The sequence below is a fragment of the Saimiri boliviensis genome, chromosome 19 (genome assembly GCF_048565385.1).
Source record: "Saimiri boliviensis isolate mSaiBol1 chromosome 19, mSaiBol1.pri, whole genome shotgun sequence".
In the NCBI taxonomy this organism is placed as follows: domain Eukaryota; kingdom Metazoa; phylum Chordata; class Mammalia; order Primates; family Cebidae; genus Saimiri; species Saimiri boliviensis.
The window spans coordinates 40600446-40627399 of NC_133467.1; the positions used below are offsets into that span (position 1 = coordinate 40600446).

Sequence of the window (26954 nt, forward strand, 5' to 3'; positions counted from 1 at the left end):
GCTGATCTCCCCCAGCTATAATCACAGGGTGAAGTACAGCTGTGGGAAACCCCAGTGGCAGGTCCCCCGTCTCCTTCCTGCCACTTGATACACCTCAGGAGGACTAAAAAAGGAAAACACATCAGTCATCACAAGTTGCTCAATGACTCCGGAATGTTCTGTTTCTATTCCTGTTTCCTTCGCTGCTTCTACTCCTTTTTTCTTTTCTTAGAGGCAGGTTACAGCTTTGTTGCCCAGGCTGGAGCACAGTGGTGCAATCATAGCTCACTGCAGCCTCCAACTCCGGGGTTCAAGGGATCCTCCTGCCTCAACCTCCCTAGTAGCTGGGACTATTAAAGAGTGCCACCCACGTGCCTGTAATCCCAGCTACTCAGGAGGCTGAGGCAGGAGAATTGCCTGAACCCAGGAGGCGGAGGTTGCGGTGAGCCGAGATCGCGCCATTGCACTCCAGCCTGGGTAACGAGAGCGAAACTCCGTCTCAAAAAAAAAAAAAAAAAAAAAAGAGTGCCACCACACTCAGCTGTTTTAAAGATTTTCAGATATTTTTGTTGCAGAGACAGGGTCTCATTTTGTTGCCTAGACTGGTTTCAAAGTCCTGGCTTCAAGCAATCCTCCTGCTTCATCCTCCCAAACTGCTGGGCTTACAGGCTTGAGCCATGGCGCCTGCCACTGCTTCTGTGTAAACACGGACACACCCAAACTAGGCTTTTACAGTGCTTTCTCTCAATGGAGTCACAGCCTTTCTTCCTTCTGTACAATGGGGTCAGACATATTCAACCTCAGATTGCCAGTCTAATCACTGGATGCTGCAGGGAATTCAGTCGGCCTGCCTGAGAACAGTTGGGGAATTTTTTGAAGGCTGTTCCATATCCCGTCTTACTTTCAAATGCTCAGTAGGGTTGCTATGATAGCATGAAGCAGGCCTCCTTATTCAGTTCCTATTCTGGACACGCAGCTTGCCCGTGACTGTTGCATGTCAAGTGGTTGGAACCAATCAGCTCATCTAACGCTTCCTCAGAAGCCAATCAGAGCCTCGGAAAGTGACCTCACACAAGGGAGCGCTGTGTGGGCGAGAATGCACCTCTCAGATCTGCGCGTGTCCCTGTCACTCCCTTCCTCCCCACCCTCCTTACTTCCTGTTAAACACCACCGCCTACCTCCCTTCCTCCAAAGAAAGGGAGAAAAGCTAACTAAATTCCACAGAGGGTAGAACCAAAAGAGAAACGCAACTCAGCCACACACTGGTTTCTGTAACTGGAGAACAGGATATTTAGGGGGCGCCCTCTGCATAGACATAGCTTTCAAAATGGCATCTCCAGGGTCTGGGGGAAGAGGGAGTATGCCGGGTCAGTCAGCCCCTCCTCCTTCCTCATACCTGGTTTTCTTGACTTTCCCCACAAAAATAGATGCAATCCTTTTTTTTCTTTCCTTTTTTTCATTTTTTTTTTTTTAAGATGGGGTTTCACCATATTGGTCAGGCTGGTCGTGAACTCCTGACCTCAGGTGATCCGCCCATCTCAGCCTCCCAAAGTGCTGGGATGACAGGCATGAGCCGCCATACCCGGCTCTTTTTTTTTTTTTTCCCTTTTATAGCTGTAATCATCCTTTGTAAATAAGGACAAGATCAAGGTCAAGTGTGGCAAAGACAGGGCCTGTGTCCTTGGGAACGTGTGAACAGTCACAATCATGTCATCAAGGCCCGAGGACCAGAGGCTCAGAAGCCAGCTGCTCTGCGGGGGACAGAGGCTGCTTCTACAACTTACTTTTCACAGCCCTACAGATGAGGTCTTGGATATTTCCTGGGGGCTGGATTGTGACCGTGTCCCCCCGTGGGGGGAGGAGGGAAGGCACGAAGGACAAGCGGGCTGTGGCCCTTCACCGTGTCACACCGGACCCTGCTCAGCTAGGCACTCCCTTCGTTCCTCCAGCCCTCCCTCACCAGGCCTCACCTAGAACAGAGAGACAGAGAAAAACACTTTATTTAAAAATATAAAACCAGTCTTACTCCTTCAAACTGCTCCCGTCCCTAATGCTCTCCACAAAGAGCTACACAAATTGGGGAGCGGTAAAGCCATCTCAGCTCTCACAACCCTAGTTCTTCTTTCAATTCTCCTTTCTCCATGCAATTGAGATATTTGTCCTTTGCACTTTCCTCAAGATATCAGAGGTGATGCAAATGTGGAAGGAGGGGAGGCAGAGAAAAGAAACTGTCATCATCCTCCAGCCCATCTCCAGGGACCGGACAGATGACGTGAACTCTGACCAAATGATTTGTTTGTCTGGAAAACCAAATAACAGGGACAGCTACTCTCTGCATCCTCAAGAAACATACAGGGGTCCGAGTCCTTCTTCAGTAGATAGCCTCATCCATATTGTCATCACTGTCACCCCCAAAGTCCTCTCCATTGTCAAAATAGGACATGATGTAATCAGTTTCCTGAAATGGAAAAAAAAAATAATTAAAAGTCAAGCCTGCTTTTGGCGTTCACCTTCCTTCCTGTGTACCAGACCCCTTTCCTCCCCGTCACACATCCCAGGCCTGAGACGTGTCTTCTAGCTGTAGTTTGGAGAAGGGACAGATGAAGTCGAGGGACGCCCCAACCCAGAGGGGAGCTCTCGCTGTTGGCATGCCAGCCCTCTGAGGGGAGCATCCCTGGTGTAAAGAGTTGAGATAGGCCGGGCGCGGTGGTTCACGCCTGTCATCCCAGCACTTTGGGAGGCCGAGGCGGGTGGATCACGAGGTCAAGAGATCGAGACCATCCTGGCCAACATGGTGAAACCCCGTCTTTACTAAAAATACAAAAAAAATTAGCTGGGCGTGGTGGCGCGTGCCTGTAATCCCAGCTACTCAGGAGGCTGAGGCAGGAGAATTGCTTGAACCCGGGAGGCAGAGGTTGCGGTGAGCCGAGATCGCGCCATCGCACTCCAGGCTGGCGCCTGGCGACAGAGTGAGACTCTGTCTCAAAAAAAAAAACAAAAAACAGTTGAGATCCCCAGAGGTTAGGGGGTAAAGTGAGGGGGGCCAAGGTGGAAGGAGTCCCCTTCACCTCTTCATGCTCTTCCTCATCATATTCTTCTTCCTCCTCCTCTTCCTTCTCTTCTTCGTCTTCCTTCTCCTCATCTTCCTCTGAAGTGACTTCTTCCTCCTTCTTCTCCAGGGTCTCAGGTGGGGATGAAGAGGAACGAACGGAAACTCAGATTCAGTTCACAGGAGGGAAAACGGAGGCACACGCGGGCCAAGAGAGGGAACAGCTGCAGGGCTCGGGAGGGCTCTATGCACGCTTCCTCCTCACCTCTAGCTTCTGTATCGTCTCCTCCTTGTCTTCCGAGGTCTTAGGAGGCCTCTTCGGGAGAAGAATCGTAATCCCTGGTGGGGGATCGAAAGGTGAACCATCAGAGAGCAAATTTTGCCCGCTTTTGACCCCATCCTCCTGCAAAGAACATGTCACGCTGCTGCCCTCATGTGGCCACTATGGCGTCTAGCAATAACACTTGGGGGATTGGGTCGTTCCTAGAGGAACCGGGAGGGAATGTGAGACCACAGCAGCCTTGGCTCTCAGGCTGAGGGAGGAACCCTCTTTTTCCAGATACACTCACGTTCCTTCTGTAGCTTCCGCACTCGGATCTTTAGCTCCCGGGGTAGACGCCGCCAATCTGGGAATAGCGGGAATGTAAATGTCAATAGGACCCTGCCTGGGGTCTCCAACAAATGATGACTGGTTTTGTTTTTGTTTTTGTTTTTGAGACGGAGTTTCGCTCTTGTTACCCAGGCTGGAGTGCAATGGCGCGATCTCGGATCACCGCAACCTCCGCCTCCTGGGCTCAGGCAATTCTCCTGCCTCAGCCTCCTGAGTAGCTGGGATTACAGGCACGCGCCACCACGCCCAGCTAGTTTTTTGTATTTTTAGTAGAGACGGGGTTTCACCATGTTGACCAGGATGGTCTCGATCTCTCGACCTCGTGATCCACCCGCCTTGGCCTCCCAAAGTGCTGGGATTACAGGCGTGAGCCACCGCGCCCAGCCGATGACTGGTTTTAAAGGGGGTGATGGTTTCAAAGGAGAGGAAGAAAGGGGCCGGGTCCAAGCTGTTCATAATAAAACTGTGGCTTGGATATCTCCTGAGTAGTGGGAACTGTTGAATAGCTTTTCCAAGTAGAATCTGAGAGTGTTTTGGAACATAATTAAGGCTCTAGCTTGCAGATGCTGGATGAGGGAATGGGGTGGGGACATGGGGCTGATGGCAATGGCTTGAAGCATCTGCAGCACTTGAAAGAAGGGCAGTTAACGAAAGGGCCCATCACCTACCAGGGTTCCAGTCGATGGCATTGTCAACCGGACCTGACATCTGGTATTTGTCTGAATACCGCTCCACATCTGAGGGGTGGAAGGATCAAAGTTTCATCAGAGACCCAGAACAGGGTTTGCCCCTGAGAGTCCAGCCACCTCAATACTCAGCAATTATCTGTCCCCTTACCCCAAACCCAGAGCCCAGGGGGTCAGCTTCAGTGAGGACCTTATCATTCTTTTTTTTTTTTTTTTTTTAGAGACGGGGTTTCACCATGTTGGCCAGGCTGATCTCAAACTCCTGACCTCGAGTGATCCACCCGCCTTCATCTCCCAAAGTGCTGGGATTACAGGCATGAGCCACCTCGCCCAGCCTTTTTTTTAAATTTTTTTTGAGAGGGAGTCTGGCACTATCAGCTGAGCTGGAGTCCACTGGTATGATCTCAGCTCACTGCAGCCTCTGCCTCTGAGGTTCAAGCGACTCTCCTGCCTCAGCCTCCCAAGTAGCTGGGATTACAGGTGCATGCCACCACACCAGGCTAATTTTTTTTTTTTTTTTTTTTTTTTTTTGAGATGGAGTCTTGCACTGTTTCCTGGTCTGGAATGCCATGCCGCAATCTCAGCTCACTGAAACTTCCGCCTCCTGGGTTCAAGTGATTCTCCTGCCTCAGCCTCCCAAGTAGCTGAGATTCCAGGTGCCTGCCACCACACCTGGCGAATTTTTTGTATTTTCTGTAGAGATAGGGTTTCCCTATGTTGGCCAGGCTGGTCTCGAACTTCTGACCTCAGGTGATTCACTGGCCTCAGTCTCCCAAAGTGCTGGGATTGCAGGCATGAGCCACTGTGTCTGGCCAATTTTTTTTTTTTAGTGGCGAGATCTCAGCTCACTGCAAGCTCCGCCTCCCAGGTATCAAGCAATTCTTGTGCCTCAGCTTCCTGAGTAGCTGAGACCACAGGCACATGGCACTGTGCCTGGCTAATTTTCTTATTTTTAGTAGAGACAGGGTTTCACCATGTTGGCTAGGCTGGCCTCAAACTCCTGGCCTCAAGTGATCCACCCGCATCAGCCTCCCAAAATGTGGGGATTACAGGCATGAGCCACCACACCTGGCCACGATGGTTTTTTTTTTTTTTTTTTTTCCATCCCTTAGTTCAAAGGCATGGCTGTATTAAGAAAGAGTATGGTGTAGTGGAAAGTGCGGTAGGGAATAAGAAACCAGGGTCTGGGCCAGGCGTGGTGGCTCACAAGGTCAAGAGATCGAGACCATCCGGGTCAACATGGTGAAACCCTGTCCCTACTAAAAATACAAAAATTAGCTGGGCATGGTGGCACATGCCTGTAGTCCCAGCTACTCGGGAGGCTGAGGCAAGAGAATTGCTTGAACCCAGGAGGCAGAGGTTGCAGTGAGCCGAGATCGTGCCAGTGCACTCCAGCCTGGGTAACAAGAGCATCTCAAAAAAAAAAAAAAAAGAAACCAGGGTCTGTCTTCCCTTGTTGGTTGGTGGCTGTAATATTCAGATAGTTAAACATTTTGCTGGGTGTGGTGACTCATGCCTGTAATCCTAGCACTTTTGGGAGGCCAAGGCGGAATAATCTCTTGAGCTCAGAAGTTCAAGACCAGCCTAGGCAACATAAGGAGACCTCCATCTCTATTTTACAAAAAAATTTAAAATATATAATTTTTTTTTTTTTCTTTTGAGACGGAGTTTCACTCTTGTTACCCAGGCTGGAGTGCAATGGCGCGATCTCGGCTCACCGCAACCTCTGCCTCCCGGGTTCAGGCAATTCTCCTGCCTCAGCCTCCCGAGTAGCTGGGATTACAGGCACGAGCCACCATGCCCAGCTAATTTTTTGTATTTTTAGTAGAGACGGGGTTTCACCTTGTTGACCAGGATGGTCTCGATCTCTCGACCTCGTGATCCACCCGCCTTGGCCTCCCAAAGTGCTGGGATTACAGGCTTGAGCCACCGCGCCCGGCCAAAATATATAAATTTTTACAAAATACATCCCCTCACTTATACATGTAAAATGGGATTTTAGTATTTAATCACCCACCCACTAAGTACCAAGACTATTATGAGACTCAAAACAAACCATGAAAACTATAATGCATTTCAGACACGGAAGTAACTATTATCATCTCCCCAGTTAGACAGTACCCTTCTTGTGCCTCTCTGGCCCCCAGCGGTGCCGAGCACAGGGCACTGCCCGTGGAAGACACTCAGAACGTGATGCTGGCATTCCAACTGACCTCTCTTGGGGACAGCTGGCCGGATGAAGTAGGGGAGCTGTCTCATGGCTCCTCGTAGCTCTTGCTTCAATGCCAGGACATACTCCCCTTCCTCTCCCGAGGGCAGAGGGACTGGGCGAAACTCCAGGGGCTAAAGAGGCGGGGGCAGTAGTCAGTTCAGGGAGAAAAATGCTCGTACAAATCTGGGAGGACCCCTCCTCCCAATTTATTTTATTTTATTTTATTTTATTTTATTTTTTGAGACAGAGTGTCGCTCTTGTTACCCAGGCTGGAGTGCAATGGCGCGATCTCGGCTCACCGCAACCTCCGCCTCCTGGGTTCAGGCAATTCTCCTGCCTCAGCCTCCTGAGTAGCTGGGATTACAGGCACGCGCCACCACGCCCAGCTAGTTTTTTGTATTTTTAGTAGAGACGGGGTTTCACCATGTTGACCAGGCTTGTCTCGATCTCTCGACCTTGTGATCCACCCGCCTTGGCCTCCCAAAGTGCTGGGATTACAGGCTTGAGCCACCGCGCCCGGCCCTCCCAATTTAATCTAATACTCCCGCTGAGCAGAGGCCAAAAGAGAATGAGGGGAGGAACGTGTCATTTCGAAAGCTCGGGAGAAGTGCAGGCGGACACTTCTTCGTCTGCAAAACATCCCCTGTGCATTGGGAGTACAGAGACAGAGAGGGGCAAGGTGAGGCACTATCTCGGCTCACGGCAACCTCCACCTCCTGGGTTCAAGTGATTCTCCTGCCTCAGCCTCCTGAGCAGATGGGATTACAGGCATGCACTACCATGCCCGGCTCATTTTCCTATTTTTACTAGAGATGGGGTTTGGCCGTTTTGGCCAGGCTGGTCTTGAACTCCTGACCTCAGGTGATCCACCCGCCTCAGCTTCCCGAAGTGACTTTATGATGGTCTAGGAGGAACCCAGAATCATGCAGTCGGCCAGGGGCACGTGAGAGTCGGGGAAGGGAGTGAAGAGACTCACAGGGAAGAGTGGAGAGGGCTGCAGAGTGGGTGGGGGCAAAGCATCCCCCTTCCCAATGCCCACAGCCTCCATGTTGAAGGTCAGCTGGCCCCGGCCACGACCTCGGCCCCCACCCCGGCTGGCCATAGTGGAGGGGGCCTGGGTATTCAGAGATCCAGTGAGAAAACCTGATAAAGACAAAAAGAAAGAGAAAAAGAAATGTAGTCGAATGGACAGGAAGCCAAGGACAGACAAGACATTCCATCTTCTCTCCCTGGAACATGAAAAGTCAATGTCATTCAACAAATTTTGACTGAGAAGGCACAGTGTCAGACAGAGAATTTCTGGGAATATAAACATGAATGAGACATGGTCCCCCAAACAGGTCAGGTCATTACAATATAGTTTAGCACAAAAGAGAAAGTGCTGAGACTCTTGGACACAACTCTACATCCCTAGGACAATTTGATGCTTATCTCTATCTGCATTCCTTTCATCGTTGTTTTGTTTTGAGTCTCACCCTCAGGCTGGAGTGCAGTGGTGTGATCTCTGCTCACTGCAACCTCCGCCTCCCAGGTTCAAGCAATTCTCCTGCCTCCGTTTCCCAAGTAGCTGGGATTATAGGTGCCTGCCACCACACCCAGCTAATTTTTGTATTTTTATTAGAGACAGGGTTTCACCATGCTGGCCAGGCTGGTCTTGAACTCCCAACCTCAGGTGATCTGCCCACCTCAGCTTCTCAAAGTACTGGGATCACAGGCATGAGCCACTGCACCCAGACTTCATTTCCTTATTTTTATTTTTAGAGATGTTCAGTCACCCATGCTTGAGTACAATGGTACGATCACAGCTCACTGTAGCCTCGAACCCCTCGGCTGAAGTGATCCTCCTGCCTCAGCCTCCCAAAGTGTTGGGATAACAGGCACGAACCACTATGTCCAGCCACTATCTGAATTTCTACATATAACCTTTGAATTCTTTCTCTCTTTGCCCTTCCAAATCCAACCAGGCCCCAATTCAATATAATGCAATGCATTCAGCAAAACACTAATTTTTCATCTACCGTGAAAAAGATAGTGTGCCAGGCACTGGGAGAGCACAGGAATGAATCATCAACTTTATTGTCAACCAGGGGAAAAGAGACATTACAATCAAATTGATCTTTTAATTTTATTTGAGACAGGGTCTCTTTCTGTCACCCAGGCTGGAGTACAGTGGCATGATGACGGCTCACTGTAGTCTCAACCTCCTGGGCTCAAGTGATCCTCCTACCTTAACCTCCCAAGTAGCTGGAACTACCGTGTGTGCCACCATACCTGGCTTTTTTTGTTTGTTTGTCGCGGTGGCTCAAGCCTGTAATCCCAGCACTTTGGGAGGCCGAGGCGGGTGGATCACGAGGTCGAGAGATCGAGACCAACCTGGTCAACATGGTGAAACCCCGTCTCTACTAAAAATACAAAAAATTAGCTGGGCATGGTGGTGCGTGCCTATAATCCCAGCTACTCAGGAGGCTGAGGCAGGAGAATTGCCTGAACCCAGGAGGCGGATGCGGTGAGCCGAGATCGCGCCATTGCACTCCAGCCTGGGTAACAAGAGCGAAACTCCGTCTCAAAAAATAAATTAAATAAATAAATAAATAAATAAAATAAAAAAGAGATGGTGTTTCGCTATGTCAAGTGATCCACCTGTCTCAGGCTGCCGAAGTACTGGGATTACAGGCATGAGCCACTGCACAAGGCCAAACTGAGTTTTTGTTTGTTTGTTTGTTTGTTTTTGAGACAAAGTCTTGCTCTGTCGCCCAGGCTGGAGTGCAATGGTACAGTCTAGGCTCACTTAAACCTCTGCCTCCTGAGTTCAAGCAATTCACCTGCCTCAGCCTCCCGAGTAGCTGGGAGTTACAGGCACGCACTACCACACCCAGCTAATTTTTCTATTTTTAGTAGAGACAGAGTTTCACCATGTTGGCCAGGCTGGTCTCAAAGCCCTGACCTTGTGATCCGCCTACTTTGGCCTCCCAAAGTGCTAGGATTACAGGTGTGAGCCATCGCACCCAGTCAAAATGGATTTTTTTTTTTTTTTTTTTTTTTTTGAGACGGAGTTTTGCTCTTGTTACCCAGGCTGGAGTGCAATGGCGCGATCTCGGCTCACCGCAACCTCTGCCTCCTGGGTTCAGGCAATTCTCCTGCCTCAGCCTCCTGAGTAGCTGGGATTACAGGCACGCATAACCATGCCCAGCTAATTTTTTGTATTTTTAGTAGAGACGGGGTTTCACCATGTGGACCAGGATGGTCTCGATCTCTTGACCTCGTGATCCACCCGCCTCGGCCTCCCAAAGTGCTGGGATTACAGGCTTGAGCCACCGCACCCGGCTTTTTTTTTTTTTTTTTTGAGATGAAGTCTCACTCTATCACCTAGGCTGGAGTACAGAGGTACTACCTCGGCTCACTGCAACCTCCACCTCCTGGTTCAAGCAATTCTCCTGCCTCAGCCTCCTGAATAGATGGGATTACGGGCATGCACTACCATGCCCAGCTCATTTTTGTATTTTTACTAGAGATGTGTTTTTGCCATGTTGGCCAGGCTGGTCTCAAACTCCTGACCTCAGGTGATCCACCCGCCTTGGCCTCCCAAAGTGCTGGGATTACAAGCTTGAGCCACTGCACCCGGCCCAAAATTGATCTTTTTAAATACCACTTGGAAGCAAAGAATCTTACAACTGGGAGGATCCTTAGAGGTCATCTAGTCTAAACCTCTGCGAGTGCAGGACTTCACTGGAGTGCAGTGGTGCAATCTCGGCTCACTGCAACCTCTGCCTCCCAGACTCAAGTGATCCTCCCGCCTCAGCCTCCTGAGTAGCTGGGACTACAGCTGTGCCACCAAGCCCAGTTAACGTTTGTGTTTTGTAGAGATGGGGTTTTGCCATGTCACCCAGGCTAATCTCAAACTCCTGGACTCAAGTGATCCGCCTGCTCTGCTTCCCTAAGTGCTGGGATTAAAAGGGGTGAGACACCATGCCTGACGTTACTCTGTGAATTGTGATTCAGCTTTTGGTGGCACTTCCCTAAAGAGATGGTATCCATTCTCCCCCAAGGCAGTTTGTTCCACTGTGATCAACATTGATGAATCCAAAGTTTCTCCTTCTACTAAATTTTCACTCTGCCTCTTATCACCAAACCTGAGAAACCACTCAGAGGCAGCTAGGATGGGGGAATAAAATCGCCAGATGAAAAGGAAACTTGAGAGAAATGATGCCCCAGTAGCAATGAGCACACCTAGCACTCAGATCTTGGTCTCTAAAACAATTTTCCAGTAAAAGGTACCAGGGCTCCCTGGAGTCGTAGGAAATACACAAGATGAGTCTAGAGCATCTTGAGGTACCAAAATGTAAGAAAGTGCTCAAAATCACAACCACACTCACACATTGATGGAGTTAGCCGGGCTCATGCCTGTAATCCCAGCACTTTAGGAGGCTGGAGTGGGGAGGTCGCTTGAGCCCTACGAGTTTGAGACCAGTCTGGACAACAAGGCAAAACCCCGTCTTTACAAAAAATACAAAAATTAGCCAGGTGTGGAGTTCCAGCTATTGCGAAGGATTGCTCTGGCCAGGGCGATTGATACTGCAGTGAGTCATGATTGCACCGCTGCACCCCAGCCTGGGTGGCAGAGTGAGACTCTATCTCAAACAAACAAACAAACAAAAAGCAGAAAAAAAGAAAACAGCCAGGAGTGGTAGCTGACACCTGTAATCCCAGCACTTCAGGAGGCCGAGGCAGGCGGATCTCCTGAGGTCAGGAGTTTGAGACCAGCCTGACCAATATGGAGAAACCCCGTCTCTACAAAAAATACAAAATTAGACAGGCGTGGTGGCGCATGCCTGTAATCCCAGCTACTCAAGAGACTGAGGCAGAAAAATCGCTCGAACCCGGGAGGCAGAGTTTGCGGTGAGCCGAGATCACGCCATTGCAATCCATCCCGGGCAACAAGAGCGAAACTCCATCTCAAAAAGGAAAAAGAAAAAAAATGAACGTTTTGATGAAGCTGCGTCAAAGGGACATTAAGAGCCAACTGAAAAAGCTCCCGATGTCAAAGCTGGAACAGTTTGAGGAACAAAGTAAGTAAAGTAGTATTAGATTATAACCCCAAAGTATAAGATAAATATCTGAGTCTATAGTGATATGAATAAATGCCTGCATTTGTTTATACTGGGGAGAATAAACAAATCTCTCACGTAGAATTCCAAATAAAATATGTAGACGCTCCATCCTAAAGCGAGCAGGGAAGCATGACTTCTCACTTCTTTTTTTTTCTTTTTTTTTTTGATAGTGAGTTTCACTCTTGTTGCCCAAGCTGGAGTGAAATGGCAGGATCTCAGCTCACTGTAACCTCTGCCTCCTGGATTCAAGCTATTCTCCTGCCTCAGCCTCCTGAGTACCTGGTATTAGAAGCATATGCCACCACACCTGGCTAATTTTGTATTTTTTAGTAGAGATGGGGTTTCTCCATGTTAGTCAGGCTGATCTTGAACCCCCAACCTCAGATGATCTGCCCCCTCAGCTTCCCAAAGTGCTAAGATTACAGGTGTGAGCCACCACACCTGGCTATAACTCCCCACTTCTTATGTGTGGACTGTGTACAGGCAATTTAATTCAATATAATTTAGGAAATCAGGAGGAATATCTTCACAGTGGAGAGACCAGAAAAACATGACTTCAACCAGATGATCAAGGTCAGCATCAATACTCATCAATTATGCTTTCAGTATATGCCCTTATGATAAAATGGTACTTCATTCTGTGATCATCCTCCTAAAAACCCATAAGCCCAGGTTAATAATGAGAAAAACATCAGACAAATTCCAACAGAAAGGCATCCTACATGTATACTCAACACCACAAAACTGTCAGTCATCAAAAACAGGAAAGCCTGAGAAACCTGTCACACTTGAGGAGCCTAAGGAGATGTGATAACTAAATATAATGTGGTATCCTAAATGGGATTCGGGTACAGCAACAGAGCAATAGGTAAAAACCAAAGACATGTCAAGCAAGTATGAACCTTAGTTAATAATAATATATTTAATATCTTAACCAACAGCCATTGTCTCCTCAAAATAACTAAGTATTCATTCATTAATTGTAACAAATATACTATACTAAATCTACAATGTGAATAGGGGAAACTGCACTGGGACAAATGGGAATTCTTGGCATAATCTGCTAAATTTGTCTGTAAGTGTGAAACTGTTGTGAAATCTAAAATCGATTAATTAAAAGACAAAAAATTAGGGCCGGGCACGGTGGCTCACACCTGTAATCCCAGCACTTTGGGAGGCCAAGGCAGGCAGATCACGAGGTCAAGAGATCAAGACCATTCCGGTCAACATGGTGAAACCCCGTCTCTACTAAAAATACAAAAAAATTAGCTGGGCATGGTGGCGCGTGCCTGTAATCCCAGCTACTCAGGAGGCTGAGGCAAGAGAATTGCCTGAACCCAGGAGGCGGAGGTTGCGGTGAGCCGAGATGGCGCCATTGCACTCCAGCCTGGGTAACAAGAGCGAAACTCCGTCTCAGAAAAAAATAAAATAAAATAAAAAAGATAAAAAATAAACCTCGAGGCTAGGCGTGGTGGTTCACGCCTGTAATTCCAGCACTCTGGGAGGCCAAGGTGGGAGGATTGCTTGAGTCCAGGAGTTTGAGAGCGGCCTGGGCAACATAGTGAGAACCCATCTCTACAAAAAATAAAAAAATTAGCCAGGCATGGTGGCACATACGGGCAGTCCCAGCTACATGGGAGACTGAGGTGGAAGGATTGCTTCAGCCCGGGAAACAGAGGTTGCAGTGAGCCGTGATCATGCCACTGCACTCACCCTGGGTGACAGAGTGAGACCCTGTCTCAAGCAAGAACAAAAATCAAGTAGCAATTCAAAATTCATAAGAGATTAGTTGGTGAAAAAGATATTTACAAAAAATTTGTAGACAGTAATCTCTTGTCAGAAATACATACACACATATGAATTAAAAATCTGTTATTGAAGGATAGGTACCAAAAATTACAAAGGTTAATTTGAAGGATCAAGTTTTTTTGGTGGGGAGAGTTGTGTATCTTTCTTTTTTTTTTTTTCGAGACAGTCTTGCTCTGTCACCCAGGCTGGAGTGCCGTGATGTGATCTCGGCTCACTGCAGCCTCTACCTCACAGGTTCAAGCAGTTCTCCTGCCTCAGCCTCCCGAGTAGCTGGGATTACAGGCACCCACCCCCATGCTAGGCTAATTTTTGTATTTTTAGTAGAGACGCGGTTTGGTCATGTTGGCCAGGCTGGTCTCGAACCTCAAACTCCTGACCTCAGGTGATCTGCCCATCTCGGCCTCCCAAAGAGCAGGGATTACAGGTATGAGCCACCATGCCCGCCAGGTTATATATACTTTAAGTTTTTTTCTATGCTGAATAGAATCCTATAATAACATTAAAATATTACTTAAAAATCGTTTAAATGGGCCAGGTGTGGTGGTTCATAGAGGTAATCTGGGCACTTTGGGAGGCCAGGGCAGAGGATCACTTGGGCCCATGAGGTGGAGGCTGCAGTAAGCTATTATCACACCACTGTGTACCAGTCTGGGTAGTAGAGTGAGACCCTGTCTCAATAAATAAATAAATAAATAAAATTTAAATGTAATAACACTAAATGAGATTAACAATCTGTAGCTAGGAGAAGATAGAAAAATGTGTATCTGAGGAATCTGAAAAGTTTCAAGCCCAACTGCCAGGAAAATCTTGAGAAAACAGTGGCTGTTGGTTAACATATTAAACTGCAATCTGTTTGAAAAGAACATATTATGAGGCCGGGCACAGTGGCTCACGCCTGTAATCCTAGCCCTTTGGGAGGCTGAGGTGGGCGGATCACCTGAGGTTGGGAGTTCAAAACCAGCCTGACTAACATGGAAAAACCCCCGTCTCTACTAAAAATACAAAAATGAGCCAGGTGTGCTGGTGCATGTCTGCAATCCCAGCTATTCAGGAGGGTGGGGCAGGAGAATCACTTGAACCCCAGAGGCAGAGGTTGTGGTGAGCCAAGATCATACCATTGGACTTCAGACTGGGTCACAAGAGCAAAACTCTGTCAAAGAAAGAAAGAAAAGAAAGAGAAAGAAAGGAAGGAGAAAGCGGAGGAGGGAGGGGGTGGGGAGGGGATGGCAGGAAAGGGGAGGAAAGATAAAAGAAGAGAAAAGAACACATTATGGGAGAGAAGATGTCTCATGGAGACTAGAGAAATAATCAGAATTTGTTGGCTGAGCACGGTGGCTCACACCTATAATCCCAGCACTTTGGGAGGCCAAGGTGGGCAGATCATGAGGTCAGGAATTCGAGACCAGCCTGACCACCATGGTGAAACCCTGTCTCTACTAAAAATACAAAAAATTAGCTGGGTGTGGTGGAGTGCACTTGTAATCCCAGGTTCTCAGGAGGCTCAGGCAGGAGAACTGCTTGAACCCAAGAGGCAGAGGTTGCAGTAAGCTGAGATCATGCTACTGTACTATAGCCTGGGTGACCAAGCAAGACTTGGTCTCAAAAAAAAAAAAAAAAAGAATTTGTCACCATGTCTTCAGCCCCTTTTAAGAGAGAGAACATTCTCATCAGCTGGTTAAGTATCTTCCCACTTGACAGATACAGTGTTGGCAGTGGAGACCGGAGCAATGAAGAGTCAATAAATGGCCATGAGCTTTGAGGTCAGACAAATCCAATACCATTTCTACACAGTAAATGAGTGATCCTCTAAGAATGCAAGGAGAGAAGACAAAATTTTACTTAATCCAGGTTGGGAAATAAACCATCCATACTCCACCCAGCTTAGGAATCTACAGGGAGTCTCTGCTATTTAAGATTGTGATGGAGTTAAAATTCTTCAGGATACTTAAGGTTTCCCATAATCTAGTTGCAATCTGCTCCTCCTTATCATCAACCTTCCCAGAGAGTTTACCCCGTACTCTGTTTTACTTCAAACAAACACTCATGTATACTATACTCATTCCCAATTATGCATACCTGTATATTGTGGTGAAAGTTACAGAGAAGCAGGCTTCAACAAAACATACAGAAAAACACTAACAATTACATCAATTTTAAGGAAGGCAGTACATGTAGAGGTTAAGAATATAGATTTGAATCCCACTGCCATTTCCTCACTACATAAATTCTGGTACTTTATTTACTGTCTCTAAACCTGTTTCCTCATCTGTAAAATGGGAATAAAAATAACAATAATATCATTTCACTCAATAAGTATTTATTGAATGCTCACTATGTGCCAGACACTGTTCTAGATTCTAGGGATATAGCAGTGTGCGAAATAGACAAAACGTGCTGCATCCACAGGGTTTAAATGGAGCTTACGTTCTGGTGGTGTCATCAGCAAATAAACAATACTTCAAGTCATAAGACTGGGTGAGACCCCTAAAGGAGTGGCTGTGGACAGAGAAAATAAGAAACCCAGGCACTGAGGCCCGCGGCACTCTGATGCTTAGAATTTGCTATATATGTAATAAATAAAGCAAGAAATTAACACCCTTAAACTCTTGGAAATCCAAATTTTAAAAAATCATCCCAACAGAAAAAATGGGCAAAGGATATGAGCAGGAAACTGGCAAAGAGAATGGCCCTGGCCAGGCACGGGTGGCCCACGCCTCTGATCCAGGCCCAGGTGGGCAGACCTTTTCAGGCCAGGAGTTCATGACCAGCCTGGGCAACATGAAGAAACCCTGTCTCCACTAAAAATATAAAAAATTAGCCAGCCAGGCGCGGTGGCTCACGCCTGTAATCCCAGCACTTTGGGAGGCCGAGGCGGGCAGATCACGAGGTCAAGAGATCGAGACCATCCTGGTCCACATGGTGAACCCCCGTCTCTACTAAAAATACAAAAAATTAGCTGGGCATGGTGGTGCGTGCCTGTAATCCCAGCTACTCAGGAGGCTGAGGCGGGAGAATTGCCTGAACCCAGGAGGCGGAGGTTGCGGTGAGCCGAGATCGCGCCATTGCACTCCAGCCTGGGTAACAAGAGCGAAACTCTGTCTCAAAAAAAAAAAAAAAAAAAAAAATTAGCCGGGTGCAGTGGTGCATACCTTTAATTCCAGCTATTCAGGAGGCTGAGACATGAGAATCACTTAAACCCAGGAGGTGGAGTTTGCAGTGAGCCGAGATCTCGCCACTGCACTCCAGCTTGGCCAACAGAGCAAGACTCTATCTCACAAAAAGAGATCAAGCCCAGGTGTGGTGGCTCACGCTTGTAATCCAAGCACTTTGGAGGCCAAGGCGGGCGGATCACCTGAGGTCAGGAGTTCAAGACCAGCCCGACCAAAATGGTGAAACCTCGTCTTAAAAAAAAAAGAAAAAAAAAAAAGAGATCGAGAGTGCATGTGTGTGTGTGTGTGTGTGTGTGTGTCTGTGTGTTTGTGTGTTTGTGTCAGAGAGATAGAAGGGCCAATAAAACCACTCTTCACCTATCAAAGTGACAAAGATTTAAATAATAAGCAGCTGTCATGAGTTTTTTTCAGATGGATCTTCTCATACCTCACTGGAAGGACTATGAACACAGTATTTCAAGCGGAGCAATTTTTCCAGTTAAATCAACAGCCTTTGAAATGATTGTATCACCAGGCGCAGTGGCTCATGCCTGTAATCCCAGCACTTTTGGAGGCCGAGACAGGCAGATACCTGAGGTCAGGAGATCGAGACATCCTGGCCAACATAGTGAAACCCTGTCCTCTAATAAAAATACAACAACAACAAAAATTAGCTTGGTGTGGTGGCACATGCCTGTAATCCCAGCTACTCAGGAGGCTGAGGCAGAGAATTGCTTGAACCAGGGAGTCGAAGGTTGCAGTGAGGCGAGATCATGCCACTGTATTCCAGCCTGGCTACAGAGTGATAGTCCATCTCAAAAAAAAAAAAAAGAAAGAAGGAAAGAAAGAAATATTTATATCCCTAATTCAGCAATCTCACTTTAAAAATCTATCCCAAAGACATCATCAGATACACAGTCACAGATATAAGTAAAAGGATATTCATCAAAGCTATTTATAGTAGCAAAAATTCTGAAATAACTGAAATTTAACAATAAATGAATGGTTACAAATATTATTTAAAAAATTAAAAGGGGAATTTTTTTTTTTTGAGACAGAGTTTCGCTCTTGTTACCCAGGCTGGAGTGCAATGGCGCAATCTCGGCTCACCGCAACCTCCGCCTCCTGGGTTCAGGCAATTCTCCTGCCTCAGCCTCCTGAGTAGCTGGTATTACAGGCATGTGCCACCATGCCCAGCTAATGTTTTGTATTTTTAGTAGAGACGAGGTTTCACCATGTTGGCCAGGATGGTCTCGATCTCTTGACCTCGTGATCCACCCGCCTCCGCCTCCCAAAGTGCTGGGATTACAGGCTTGAGCCACCGCGCCGGGCCTAAAAGGGGAATATGTTCAGGCATCTAAATTCACTTCCTATGGTGGGATACTAAGGGCGAGTCAGTTTAGTGGACACCTGTCACATTCATGGTGGCAGCTCGTAATTTTTTTTTTTTTTTTTGTATACAGGTTCTTGTTCTGTTGCTTAGGCTAGAGTGCAGTGGCACAATCTTGGCTTACTGCAGCCTCAACTTCCCCAGCTCAAGCAACCCTCCCACCTCAGCCTCCTGAGCAGCTAGAACTACAGGTTTATGCCACCATGCCTGGCCATGTTTTTGTAGTTTTTGTAAATACAGGGTTTTGCCATGTTGCCCAGGCTGGTCTTGAATGCCTGGGCTAAAGTGATCTGCCCACTTCAGCCTCCCGAAGTGCTGGAATTACCGGCATGAGCCACCATGCCCAATCAGAAATGACTTGCTTTTAAGAATGCTACCACTTCCACTGTAGAAGAGGGACAGATTTCTCTCTCTCTCTCTTTTTTTTTTTTTTTTTTTTTTTTGAGTTGGAGTTTCGCTCTTGTTGACCAGGGTGGAGTGCAATGGCAGATCTCGGCTAATCACAACCTCTACCTCCCTGGTTCAAGCAATTCTTCTCCTGCTTCAGCCTCCCCAGTAGCTGTGATTACAGGCATGTGCCACCAGGCCTGGCTAATTTTTGTATTTTTAGTAGAAACAGGGTTTCTCCATGTTGGTCAGACTGGTCTCAAACTCCCGACCTCAGGTAATCCGGCTGCCTCAGCTTCCCAAAATGCTGGGATTACAGGCGTGAGCCAGCGCGCCCACCAGATATTCCTCTTTTACAGTGGAAGTGTGAAATCCACTTCCTTGAGCTCTATATTTATTTGTAATATTTGTTGAATATTGACTAAAGAACAGGTATTTAAAAATGGAATGACCTACAAGAGAGGTAAGGGAGTTCCCTCACTAAAGATGTTTACATAGAAGCTGAGTAATAACTTACTAAATAGTTTGTCGAAGAAGGATGCCTGGCTCTAGTAGAGGATTTCCCTATGATCACCATGGTTTGGCATTGTGTCTGGCATATAGTAGTTGCTCAGTAAATATTTGTTGCATGAATGAATAAATACATGACTTCTATGGGCCCTTCTGAACTTGAGACCTTCTGATCCATAGTCTCCCCTCACCATTCCAGTTCTCCTTGGTTTCTTCCTTCTCTGGATTGCAGAAACAATTATGAACCCCTAATATTATGAACCACTAATTTAATGGCTCCTAATTACATACTGTATTGTCTTTTATTGTTCCCTAGTTATGTTAGGAGTTTAAATTCTGCCTCCCCAAAAAGAGTGCTAGTTGTCAGAAACCAGCTCTATTGAAGTAACGTTTATTGGGCGCTAGGTATTAACCACTAGGACCTGTGCTACGAAACCTTCTATTCTAAAAAGCATGGAAACATTAAAGGGAGAGAGGGCAAGTGTTCTAATAAAGGTATGCACAGAACGCTATCGTCAGACGGGGGAACAATTTATTTTGCAAGAAAGGCGGCCCAGGAAAACTACAGGTGGAAGGCAGTATTTCCGCTAGTCTTCACAGATGACAGGAGTCTGTCAGGCTCTTGGGATAATATTAATGGATTCGGGGGAACTGATGCTACACCAAAGAGAGGTACAAAAGGCTGTCTCGTTTTCTGCTGCAATCTCTCTCCCCACGCGCGACAGAAAACTACCATTCTCTAGTCTACAGTCAACACAGCCATGGGAGCCCAGGAGAGAGAGAGGAGGGATCAGAAGGGGGCTGATCCAACGACCCGCCGGAAAGCGTTGTCTCTTTCGCAGCCTGGCCGGGATGAACAAGCTCGGGAAGCGTGGGACCGAACCAGGTCCGAGCCACCGGGTCCGAGCCTTACCTGCCGCCCCTGCCCCGCGCGGAGCCCAGGCCGCCGCCAACTTGAAAGGTCCTGGGCTTCCTCCAGGCGGCGGCGTTTTAGGCCCGCCTCCCGGAGCTCCCCATTGGTCAGTCCTCTCGGCCAATGCCGGAGAAGCCGAGGAGGGAGGTCCGCCCTCTTGAAGCCTCCGGAGGGAAGGAGGGAGGGAGCGAGTCCGCCGGAACCGAAGCCGGCGAAGCGGCAGGTCGCGGAGGGAGTTGGCGTTGCAGAATCACCTGCGGTCACTTATTTCCGGCCTCACTCCGGATGAAGGAGCCCGGGGCCGGCGAGAGTTCTCCGAGGGAACGTGCCACTCCTATCTCATCGAGGGACTGTGTTGAGGGAGCCCCCACAGAAAGGCCATAAGAGAAGTGGGCCTACGGAGAAATCAACCCCTGGGAAAGCGGCTCTTTAGGGATCGGCCTTTGTGTGGCTCTGGCTTCACAGCTTGGTCTCCTCCATCACTCCAGCCTTCCTTTCAATCCTACACTGCCTCTCTCCAGCACCACCAATGGATACTTCTTTTCTAAAAATGTTTTTTTCTGTGGGTTGCTGCCGTGTCTGTGCGAAGGTGGGCAGAGAGTTTGAGGAAGGAAGAATCTGGGATCAGAGTACTAGGAGAGACAGGGCAAGAGCCCAGCTTTTTCTGCATTAAAAAAAAAAAATTTATTAAAGAATTTTTACGGCCGGGCGCGGTGGCTCAGCCTGTAATCCCAGCACTTTGGGAGGCCGAGGCGGGTGGATCACAAGGTCGAGAGATCGAGACCATCCTGGTCAACATAGTGAAACCCCGTCTCTACTAAAAATACAAAAAACTAGCTGGGCGTGGTGGCGCGTGCCTGTAATCCCAGCTACTTAGGAGGCTGAGGCAGGAGAATTGCCTGAGCCCAGGAGGCGGAGGTTGCGGTGAGCCGAGATTGCGCCATTGCACTCCAGCCTGGGTAACGAGAGCGAAACTCCGTCTCAAAAAAAAAAAAAAAAAAAAAGAATTTTTACATATAGAGGTGGGGTTTCACCATCCTGGCCAGGCTGGTCTCGAACTCCTGACCTCATGATCCTCCCACCTCGGCCTCCCAAAATGCAAGGATTACAGGCGCGAGCCATCGTGCCCAGCCTTTTTCTGCATTTTCCACTACCTTCCACCTCCTGCAAGCCCCTTGGGAAACGGGGCAGAGTGGAAAGAGGAGTCCTATTTTCACACGCACAAAAAAAACATAAACGGGGGAAAGACTTCAGAATGGAGATGAAATCTAGGACTTGGTCAAGAAGAACATCCCAGATGTTACAGAAAACGGCATGTAGACTGGGTGGCCATAGGTGTAGTGGCAAGTGCCCTGTCGGTGCCATAGGACACAAACTTAGCTGTGAAGCTTGGGAGAACTTGCTTAACCTTATTAAGTCTGTTTCCTGATCTGTAACAAGATGATAATTCCTATCTTAGAGAGTTGTGAGGATTGAAGATAGTGTATGTAAAGCACATGGCATGTAGTTGACACGTGTCCAAGAACTAACTAGTAAAAATGGGTAGCTTCAGGACCGGCACGGTGGCGCACGCCTGTAATTCTAGCACTTTGGGAGGCCAAGGTGGGTGGATCACCTGACGTTAGGAGTTCAAGTCCAGCCTGGCCGTCATGGCGGAACGCCATCTTAAAAAAAAAAAAAAAAAAATGAGTAGCTTCCTGCAAATATTTCTCTCTCTACCATCCCTGGGAAAATTATTTTCTGTATCTTGCATCTGGGGGGTCTCCAGCCTCTGAATTAGCTCAGGACCCTGAGTGAACTTTCTAAATCCTTATCATTTTTCTTCTCCCACTTCCCTTGGTGCCTTCCAGCTGGACACAAACAGTACCAAAATATGTAGATGGAAGCTATGGTAACCATGGAGACAGGGCAGGTGGCAAGGAGAAGCAGAGAGAGTGTGAGAGACCAATAGACAGACAGGAAGACAGAAGATGGAAGGAGAGTTTCAGAGAGAGACCTTCAAGCAAGATGAAAAAAATAATACGTCTAAGCAAGACTGAGGTTAAAGAGATGCAATGAGAGACTGCATTGCAAGGTTCGCTCTTCTTCCTGCCCGTTTCCTATCTCCCTTCCCACAATAATACGGGTGGAGGCACCTGGGAATGTCCCTTGCCCTATCTAAAAGTGCCCCCCGCCCCATCCACCTTCCTCATAGTTATCTAAAAGGTCTATATAAGGGAGCTGAGGTCCAAATTTCTCTGTGATGGTTGTTCCGTTTTTGAGAGATGGGGCGGGGTTGTATCTGTGTCTGACTCCCGGCTGGACCGTGCTTTCTTTCACAATTAAACTCCAGGAAGACAGCCACATCTCTTGCCTCTCTTTGCACAGTATGGACACCGGGTGTGGATCCAAAAAGCCTCTCTACGGCCTTCTGCACAGTGTGCCGTGTGCCATGTGCCGTGTGTGTGTGTGGCAGGTCAGGTCTGGCGCACAGGAGCGCATAAACACACCAAGTTCGGAGAATGGGGATCTGCTGAAGCTCAGCGAAGAATCTTCATGATGGTCCCTGTCTGGGTCGCAGAGTCCCCTAAGGAACACTTAGGTTTGTTGGGGCTGAGGGGAGGTCGGCTAAGAAAGGAAAGTCAGGATTGGAGCCTCTAGGTTTTTTGAGGGTTTCTGTGTGCATGAGTGGGGGAGCAGTTTGGTGCCCGACGCCCCCACCCGCAGAGACTAGGCTATAAATAGTACAGCAGAGCTCCGCCCCCCCCCCCCCCCAGCTTCTCTCCTCCCGAGCCGGCGCTGTGCCCGGGGCGCTCCGGGAGGAGGGACCAGGATCCGGCGCCGGGGCGCAGATACTGACACCAAGGGAATCCGGGTGCCCCCCCCTCCACGCCATGCGGGCCCCCGGGAACCTGGCTCTGCCACCTCGGCTGCCCCGTGGCCACGGCCCCAATCCTGGCCAGGCGGAGATTCTGCGGACATTCAGGTATCTATCTGGGCGCACAGGCTGGGAGGGGAAAGAGCAAGGAGTGATGGGGAACAACACCGGGGCAAAAGAATCCCCCCAATTCTCCCTCCACCCGTTTTAGGTCCCAAACGCAGGATGCTTCCCTCCCCCCATTCAATTTTTGGGGCTGTGGCAAGCTAAAAGAGGTTAGGAATGAGAATACGTGTGTGACTGTAGGGTCCATGTGTGTGGGTGGGTGGTGTTCAGCATCCTAGAAAGGAGGCTCCCAAGTGTGGATAAGAAAAGGGGGATAGAGGAAAGGTCTGATAAGCCATGGGGTGAGGGTGGGGGTGCGGACATCCCTGCGCGTGCACGAACGCATTTGCACGCGCGCTAGTCCCTTCAGTGCGGGTGCACCCTTCCCACCTCCTCAGGCATGCGCTGCGGGGGAAGGGCCAGCTCAAAGGCGTGAGTTAGAGGAAGGACTATATGCCGTTAAGGTCTCCCTCACCCCACGCTGGGTCCCTGCGTCGGTACCTCAATTTCCCTGCCAAATCTATCAATAAGATCTCTCTCTTGCAGGGATCGGCTTCGTCACTGAGACCTCAGGCCTCTGCCATCCACCCCCCCACACACACCCCTAGCCATCCTCGGCAGTTCTCAGTCGCGGCTCCACCTGTGCCCTCGCCCCAGCCGCAGCTATGTTGCACACTGAGGGCCACGCTCTTCTTCGGGCGGTGGGTCAGGGTAAGCTACGCTTGGCCCGTTTGCTTCTGGAGGGAGGCGCCTACGTGAATGAGGGTGATGCGCAGGGGGAGACTGCGCTAATGGCAGCCTGTCGGGCCCGCTACGACGACCCCCAGAACAAGGCACGCATGGTACGCTACCTCCTGGAGCAAGGCGCGGACCCCAACATCGCAGACCGCCTGGGGCGCACGGCGCTCATGCACGCTTGCGCCGGGGGTGGGGGCGCCGCCGTGGCCTCGCTGCTTCTTGCCCACGGCGCGGACCCCTCCGTCCGAGATCACGCGGGCGCCTCGGCTCTCGTCCACGCCCTGGACCGCGGAGACCGCGAGACCCTTGCCACGCTGCTGGACGCCTGCAAGGCCAAGGGCACGGAGGTCATCATCATCACCACCGATACCTCGCCCTCGGGCACCAAGAAGACCCGGCAGTATCTTAATTCTCCACCATCCCCAGGGGTGGAGGATCCTGCTCCCGCTCCTCCTAGCCCGGGGGTCTGCACGTCGCCTTCGGAAATCCAGCTGCAGACCGCAGGAGGAGGAGGGCGAGGGATGCTATCCCCTCGCGCCCAGGAAGAAGAGGAGAAGCGGGACGTATTTGAATTCCCTCTGCCTAAGCCCCCGGATGACCCCTCCCCTTCCGAGCCGCTCCCCAAACCACCACGCCATCCCCCAAAACCACTCAAAAGGCTCAACTCCGAGCCCTGGGGCCTAGTGGCCCCTGCTCAACCAGTCCCACCCACCGAAGGGAGACCCGGGATCGAGCGCTTGACTGCCGACTTCAACGGCCTGACCCTGACGGGTCGACCCCGTCTTTCCCGACGTCACAGCACGGAAGGCCCTGAGGACCCGCCCCCATGGGCGGAGAAAGTGACTTGCGGGGGTCCTCTCTCGCGCCGAAACACAGCACCAGAAGCTCAGGAGTCTGGCCCTCCTTCAGGGCTGAGGCAGAAACTGAGCCGCATGGAGCCAGTGGAGCTCGACACCCCCGGACATCTTTGCCCTGACTCGCCGGAATCCAGCCGCTTGTCCCTGGAGCGCCGCCGATACAGCGCCTCCCCGTTGACCCTCCCTCTGGCCGGCTCGGCTCCCTCTCCGCGCCAGTCCCAAGAAAGTCTGCCAGGGGCGGTATCTCCGCTAAGCGGACGAAGGCGGAGTCCGGGCCTGCTGGAGCGGAGGGGGTCGGGGACGTTGCTCCTGGACCACATCTCGCAAACGCGGCCGGGTTTCCTGCCCCCTCTCAACGTCAGTCCCCACCCTCCCATCCCCGACATTCGCCCTCAACCCGGAGGTCGGGCGCCTTCGCTGCCTGCCCCTCCTTATGCCGGGGCGCCAGGCTCTCCCAGGACCAAGCGCAAATTGGTGAGACGCCACTCCATGCAGACTGAGCAGCTCCGCCTGCTAGGGGGCTTCCAGAGTCTAGGTGGGCCTGGGGAGCCAGGGCGCTGAGAGAGGGGTGAGAGGAGCCAAGGAGGGTGGGGACCAGGACCTTAATGGGGTAGGTGGGAGAACCGCTCACACACACACACCAGGAAAACAGGGATCCCTTGCATGTGCTCATGGGTGAACGGGGCACCCATACATGGTTAAGCATGTGTCCATAAGCACAGTACTCTTATTAGTGAGAAAGAATAAGTACTCTACTTACTGGGTATATAGACACATGTATTCATGCCCTGGTCATTTCACATGCATATGGGATTACTTGTGTACCCACAGGCACAGCACACCAATAAACACACAGGGCTAGGGTCCCAAACTCTCTTGCATTTGTTCAGAAGCAGTAGGGAACCCCTACTTATGGGCAGTCTCCGATGTCTTTGCCCTCCTGCAGAAGCAGTCCCTTGCTTTCCACGTATGCCCTGCAACACAGCCTATCCTGATTTTGCACACTCTATTCTCTCCGTGAACATCCTAGCCCATTCTGCAGGTCTCGCTTCTTTCTCCAGGCCTGGCTCCTTAGTCACACCCTGCTTCCAGCCCCAACCACTTTTCAGGATATCTTTTTCACTCTTCTTGGGGGTTCCTGCAGCAACCCCCAGCCTCAGTTCCGCTGCTGTCTTTCCTGCTCTCAACTTCACTTCTCAACTTCCTGCTTTTTATTCCCACCCTGTTCCTCCAACTACAACAGATTGTCTCATTTTCCCAGGGAGTGGGTCATGGGCTCTAAGCTGCTCTTCTGTCTGTCTGAGCTTATGAACACCCCCACAGGTAGAAGTGGGGAGAAACCCTAAATCACTCCTCTCTCCACTTGACATATCAAATAAATGTGTTCAGAGTCTCTGTTTTGTCACTTCTGCCTGGAGGTGTGGGTATGGGGAATGAGGAATGGGGTGGGAGGGTAATACTAACTTATAGCTGTAATGATCCAGGGGATACTTAGCCATTCCAGCCACCTTCTTTCCAAGAAACCAACTGACAAACTGTGGCTATAGAGAAAAGGCAAGTGTCCCGTGTCCTAAAGGTTTTAAGGCATTCGACAAGATTTCATTTCCTCCAGTTTCCTCTGTGTTCAACATTGAAATCTTTAAGGTTCCTGCAAAGTTTCTCCCTCCATCATCAGCAGATATATCCTGGTAGATTAACTGTCTCTTTTCCGAGCTTGCTATTTCTTGACCACTCGCAGTTTTTATTCAGGGTCTAATTTTCATTCCACCAAGCATCACCAAGTGTGTTTCTTCTGTTTTTCTTCTACTTCTGGCCTTTATTTCCCCATCTTTGATTTCTGAGCCATTGTAGGAGAGACGATGGGGGGAAGGCAGTTAATATAACCTCACTTGAGTAAAAATGGTACAGTGACCACATGATAAAGGTTATGTAGAGTGTGTGCATGTGTGCAAGTGTGTGTGTGTGTGTGTGTGTGTGTGCAAGCTAATCAGAGGAACCCAGCCTGATATGTTATACGAACAAGGGTAATTTTCTTAATTCCCCCACCTGGACGTCTTAGTTTTCTAGTTTTCTGCGTGTATCCTAACTCTTTCTCACTCTAATGGAAGACAAAGAGACTTGCCCATCCTACTGTCTTATTCCCCTCTCCTACTTAGAATAAGTGAAATCAGAAAATTACCCAACAATGTGGCATAGTAAAAAGACAAATATATTGGGAATCAGAACACCTATGTCTAAACTCTGAATTCCATTTATTTAATTTTGGGCATCTAGCCTCCCCTAAGCCTCTGTTTCCTTACCTCCAAAATAATAAAGTCCAGTTACTGATTGTGATTGTAAATAAGACATGCACTACAGTACACTGCATAGTTTATGTTCATTAGACGTCAGTATCTTTCTTGCCTTAGCTCCGCCACCGATTGCATGTGATGTTGGACAAGTCAAATTACTTCTCTGAGCCACAGCTACCTCCCCTACAATTTATAAAATGAAATGGTAGAACAAAACGATCTCTGCTCTGTAATTCTCCCCAGTCTTACATCCAGGCCCATTTGTTTTCTTCAAGCCCCGCCCCAGGGTTCTAGCCCCCGTTCT

The 26954-nt window shown here is 49.2% G+C and overlaps 2 protein-coding genes across 4 annotated transcripts; one reads left to right on the forward strand and one right to left on the reverse strand.

Annotated features, from left to right (window-relative positions):
• Positions 1-1790: 1790 nt before the first annotated feature.
• POLR3GL (RNA polymerase III subunit GL) lies at positions 1791-23674 on the reverse strand. 3 transcript variants are annotated; one of them, XM_039460215.2, is made up of 9 exons: positions 19803-19934; positions 7513-7679; positions 6538-6667; positions 4307-4375; positions 3598-3654; positions 3294-3367; positions 3048-3161; positions 2333-2437; positions 1791-1949 (listed from the first exon to the last, which is right to left on the reverse strand). In XM_039460215.2, the coding sequence occupies exons 2-8, from the start codon at positions 7636-7638 to the stop codon at positions 2351-2353; spliced, it is 657 nt and encodes a 218-aa protein (XP_039316149.1). In that variant the 5' UTR covers positions 7639-7679; positions 19803-19934; the 3' UTR covers positions 1791-1949; positions 2333-2350. The 3 variants fall into 3 exon arrangements, with proteins under 3 accessions (XP_039316149.1, XP_039316150.1, XP_039316148.1); XM_039460216.2 differs by lacking the exons at positions 1791-1949; positions 19803-19934 and adding an exon at positions 23616-23674 and having other exon boundaries at positions 1962-2437; XM_039460214.2 differs by lacking the exon at positions 1791-1949 and having other exon boundaries at positions 1962-2437; positions 19803-19931.
• ANKRD34A (ankyrin repeat domain 34A) lies at positions 22564-25760 on the forward strand. Its single transcript, XM_003944378.3, has 2 exons — positions 22564-22767; positions 23311-25760. Exon 2 carries the CDS (start codon positions 23430-23432, stop codon positions 24918-24920), a length of 1491 nt encoding a protein of 496 aa, XP_003944427.1. The 5' UTR covers positions 22564-22767; positions 23311-23429; the 3' UTR covers positions 24921-25760.
• Positions 25761-26954: the final 1194 nt, after the last annotated feature.

Bases quoted from the DNA above. Each gene is read 5' to 3' on its own strand.
- POLR3GL (XM_039460215.2), bottom strand. From the start codon at position 7,638: ATGGCCAGCCGGGGTGGGGGCCGAGGTCGTGGCCGGGGCCAGCTGACC. The intron at 6,668-7,512 runs GTGAGTCTCTTC...CCGCCTCTTTAG, and splicing joins AGCCCTCTCCACTCTTCCCT to CCCCTGGAGTTTCGCCCAGT. The intron at 4,376-6,537 runs GTCAGTTGGAAT...TCCACCCCTCAG, and splicing joins GCCAGCTGTCCCCAAGAGAG to ATGTGGAGCGGTATTCAGAC.
- ANKRD34A (XM_003944378.3), top strand. From the start codon at position 23,430: ATGTTGCACACTGAGGGCCACGCTCTTCTTCGGGCGGTGGGTCAGGGT.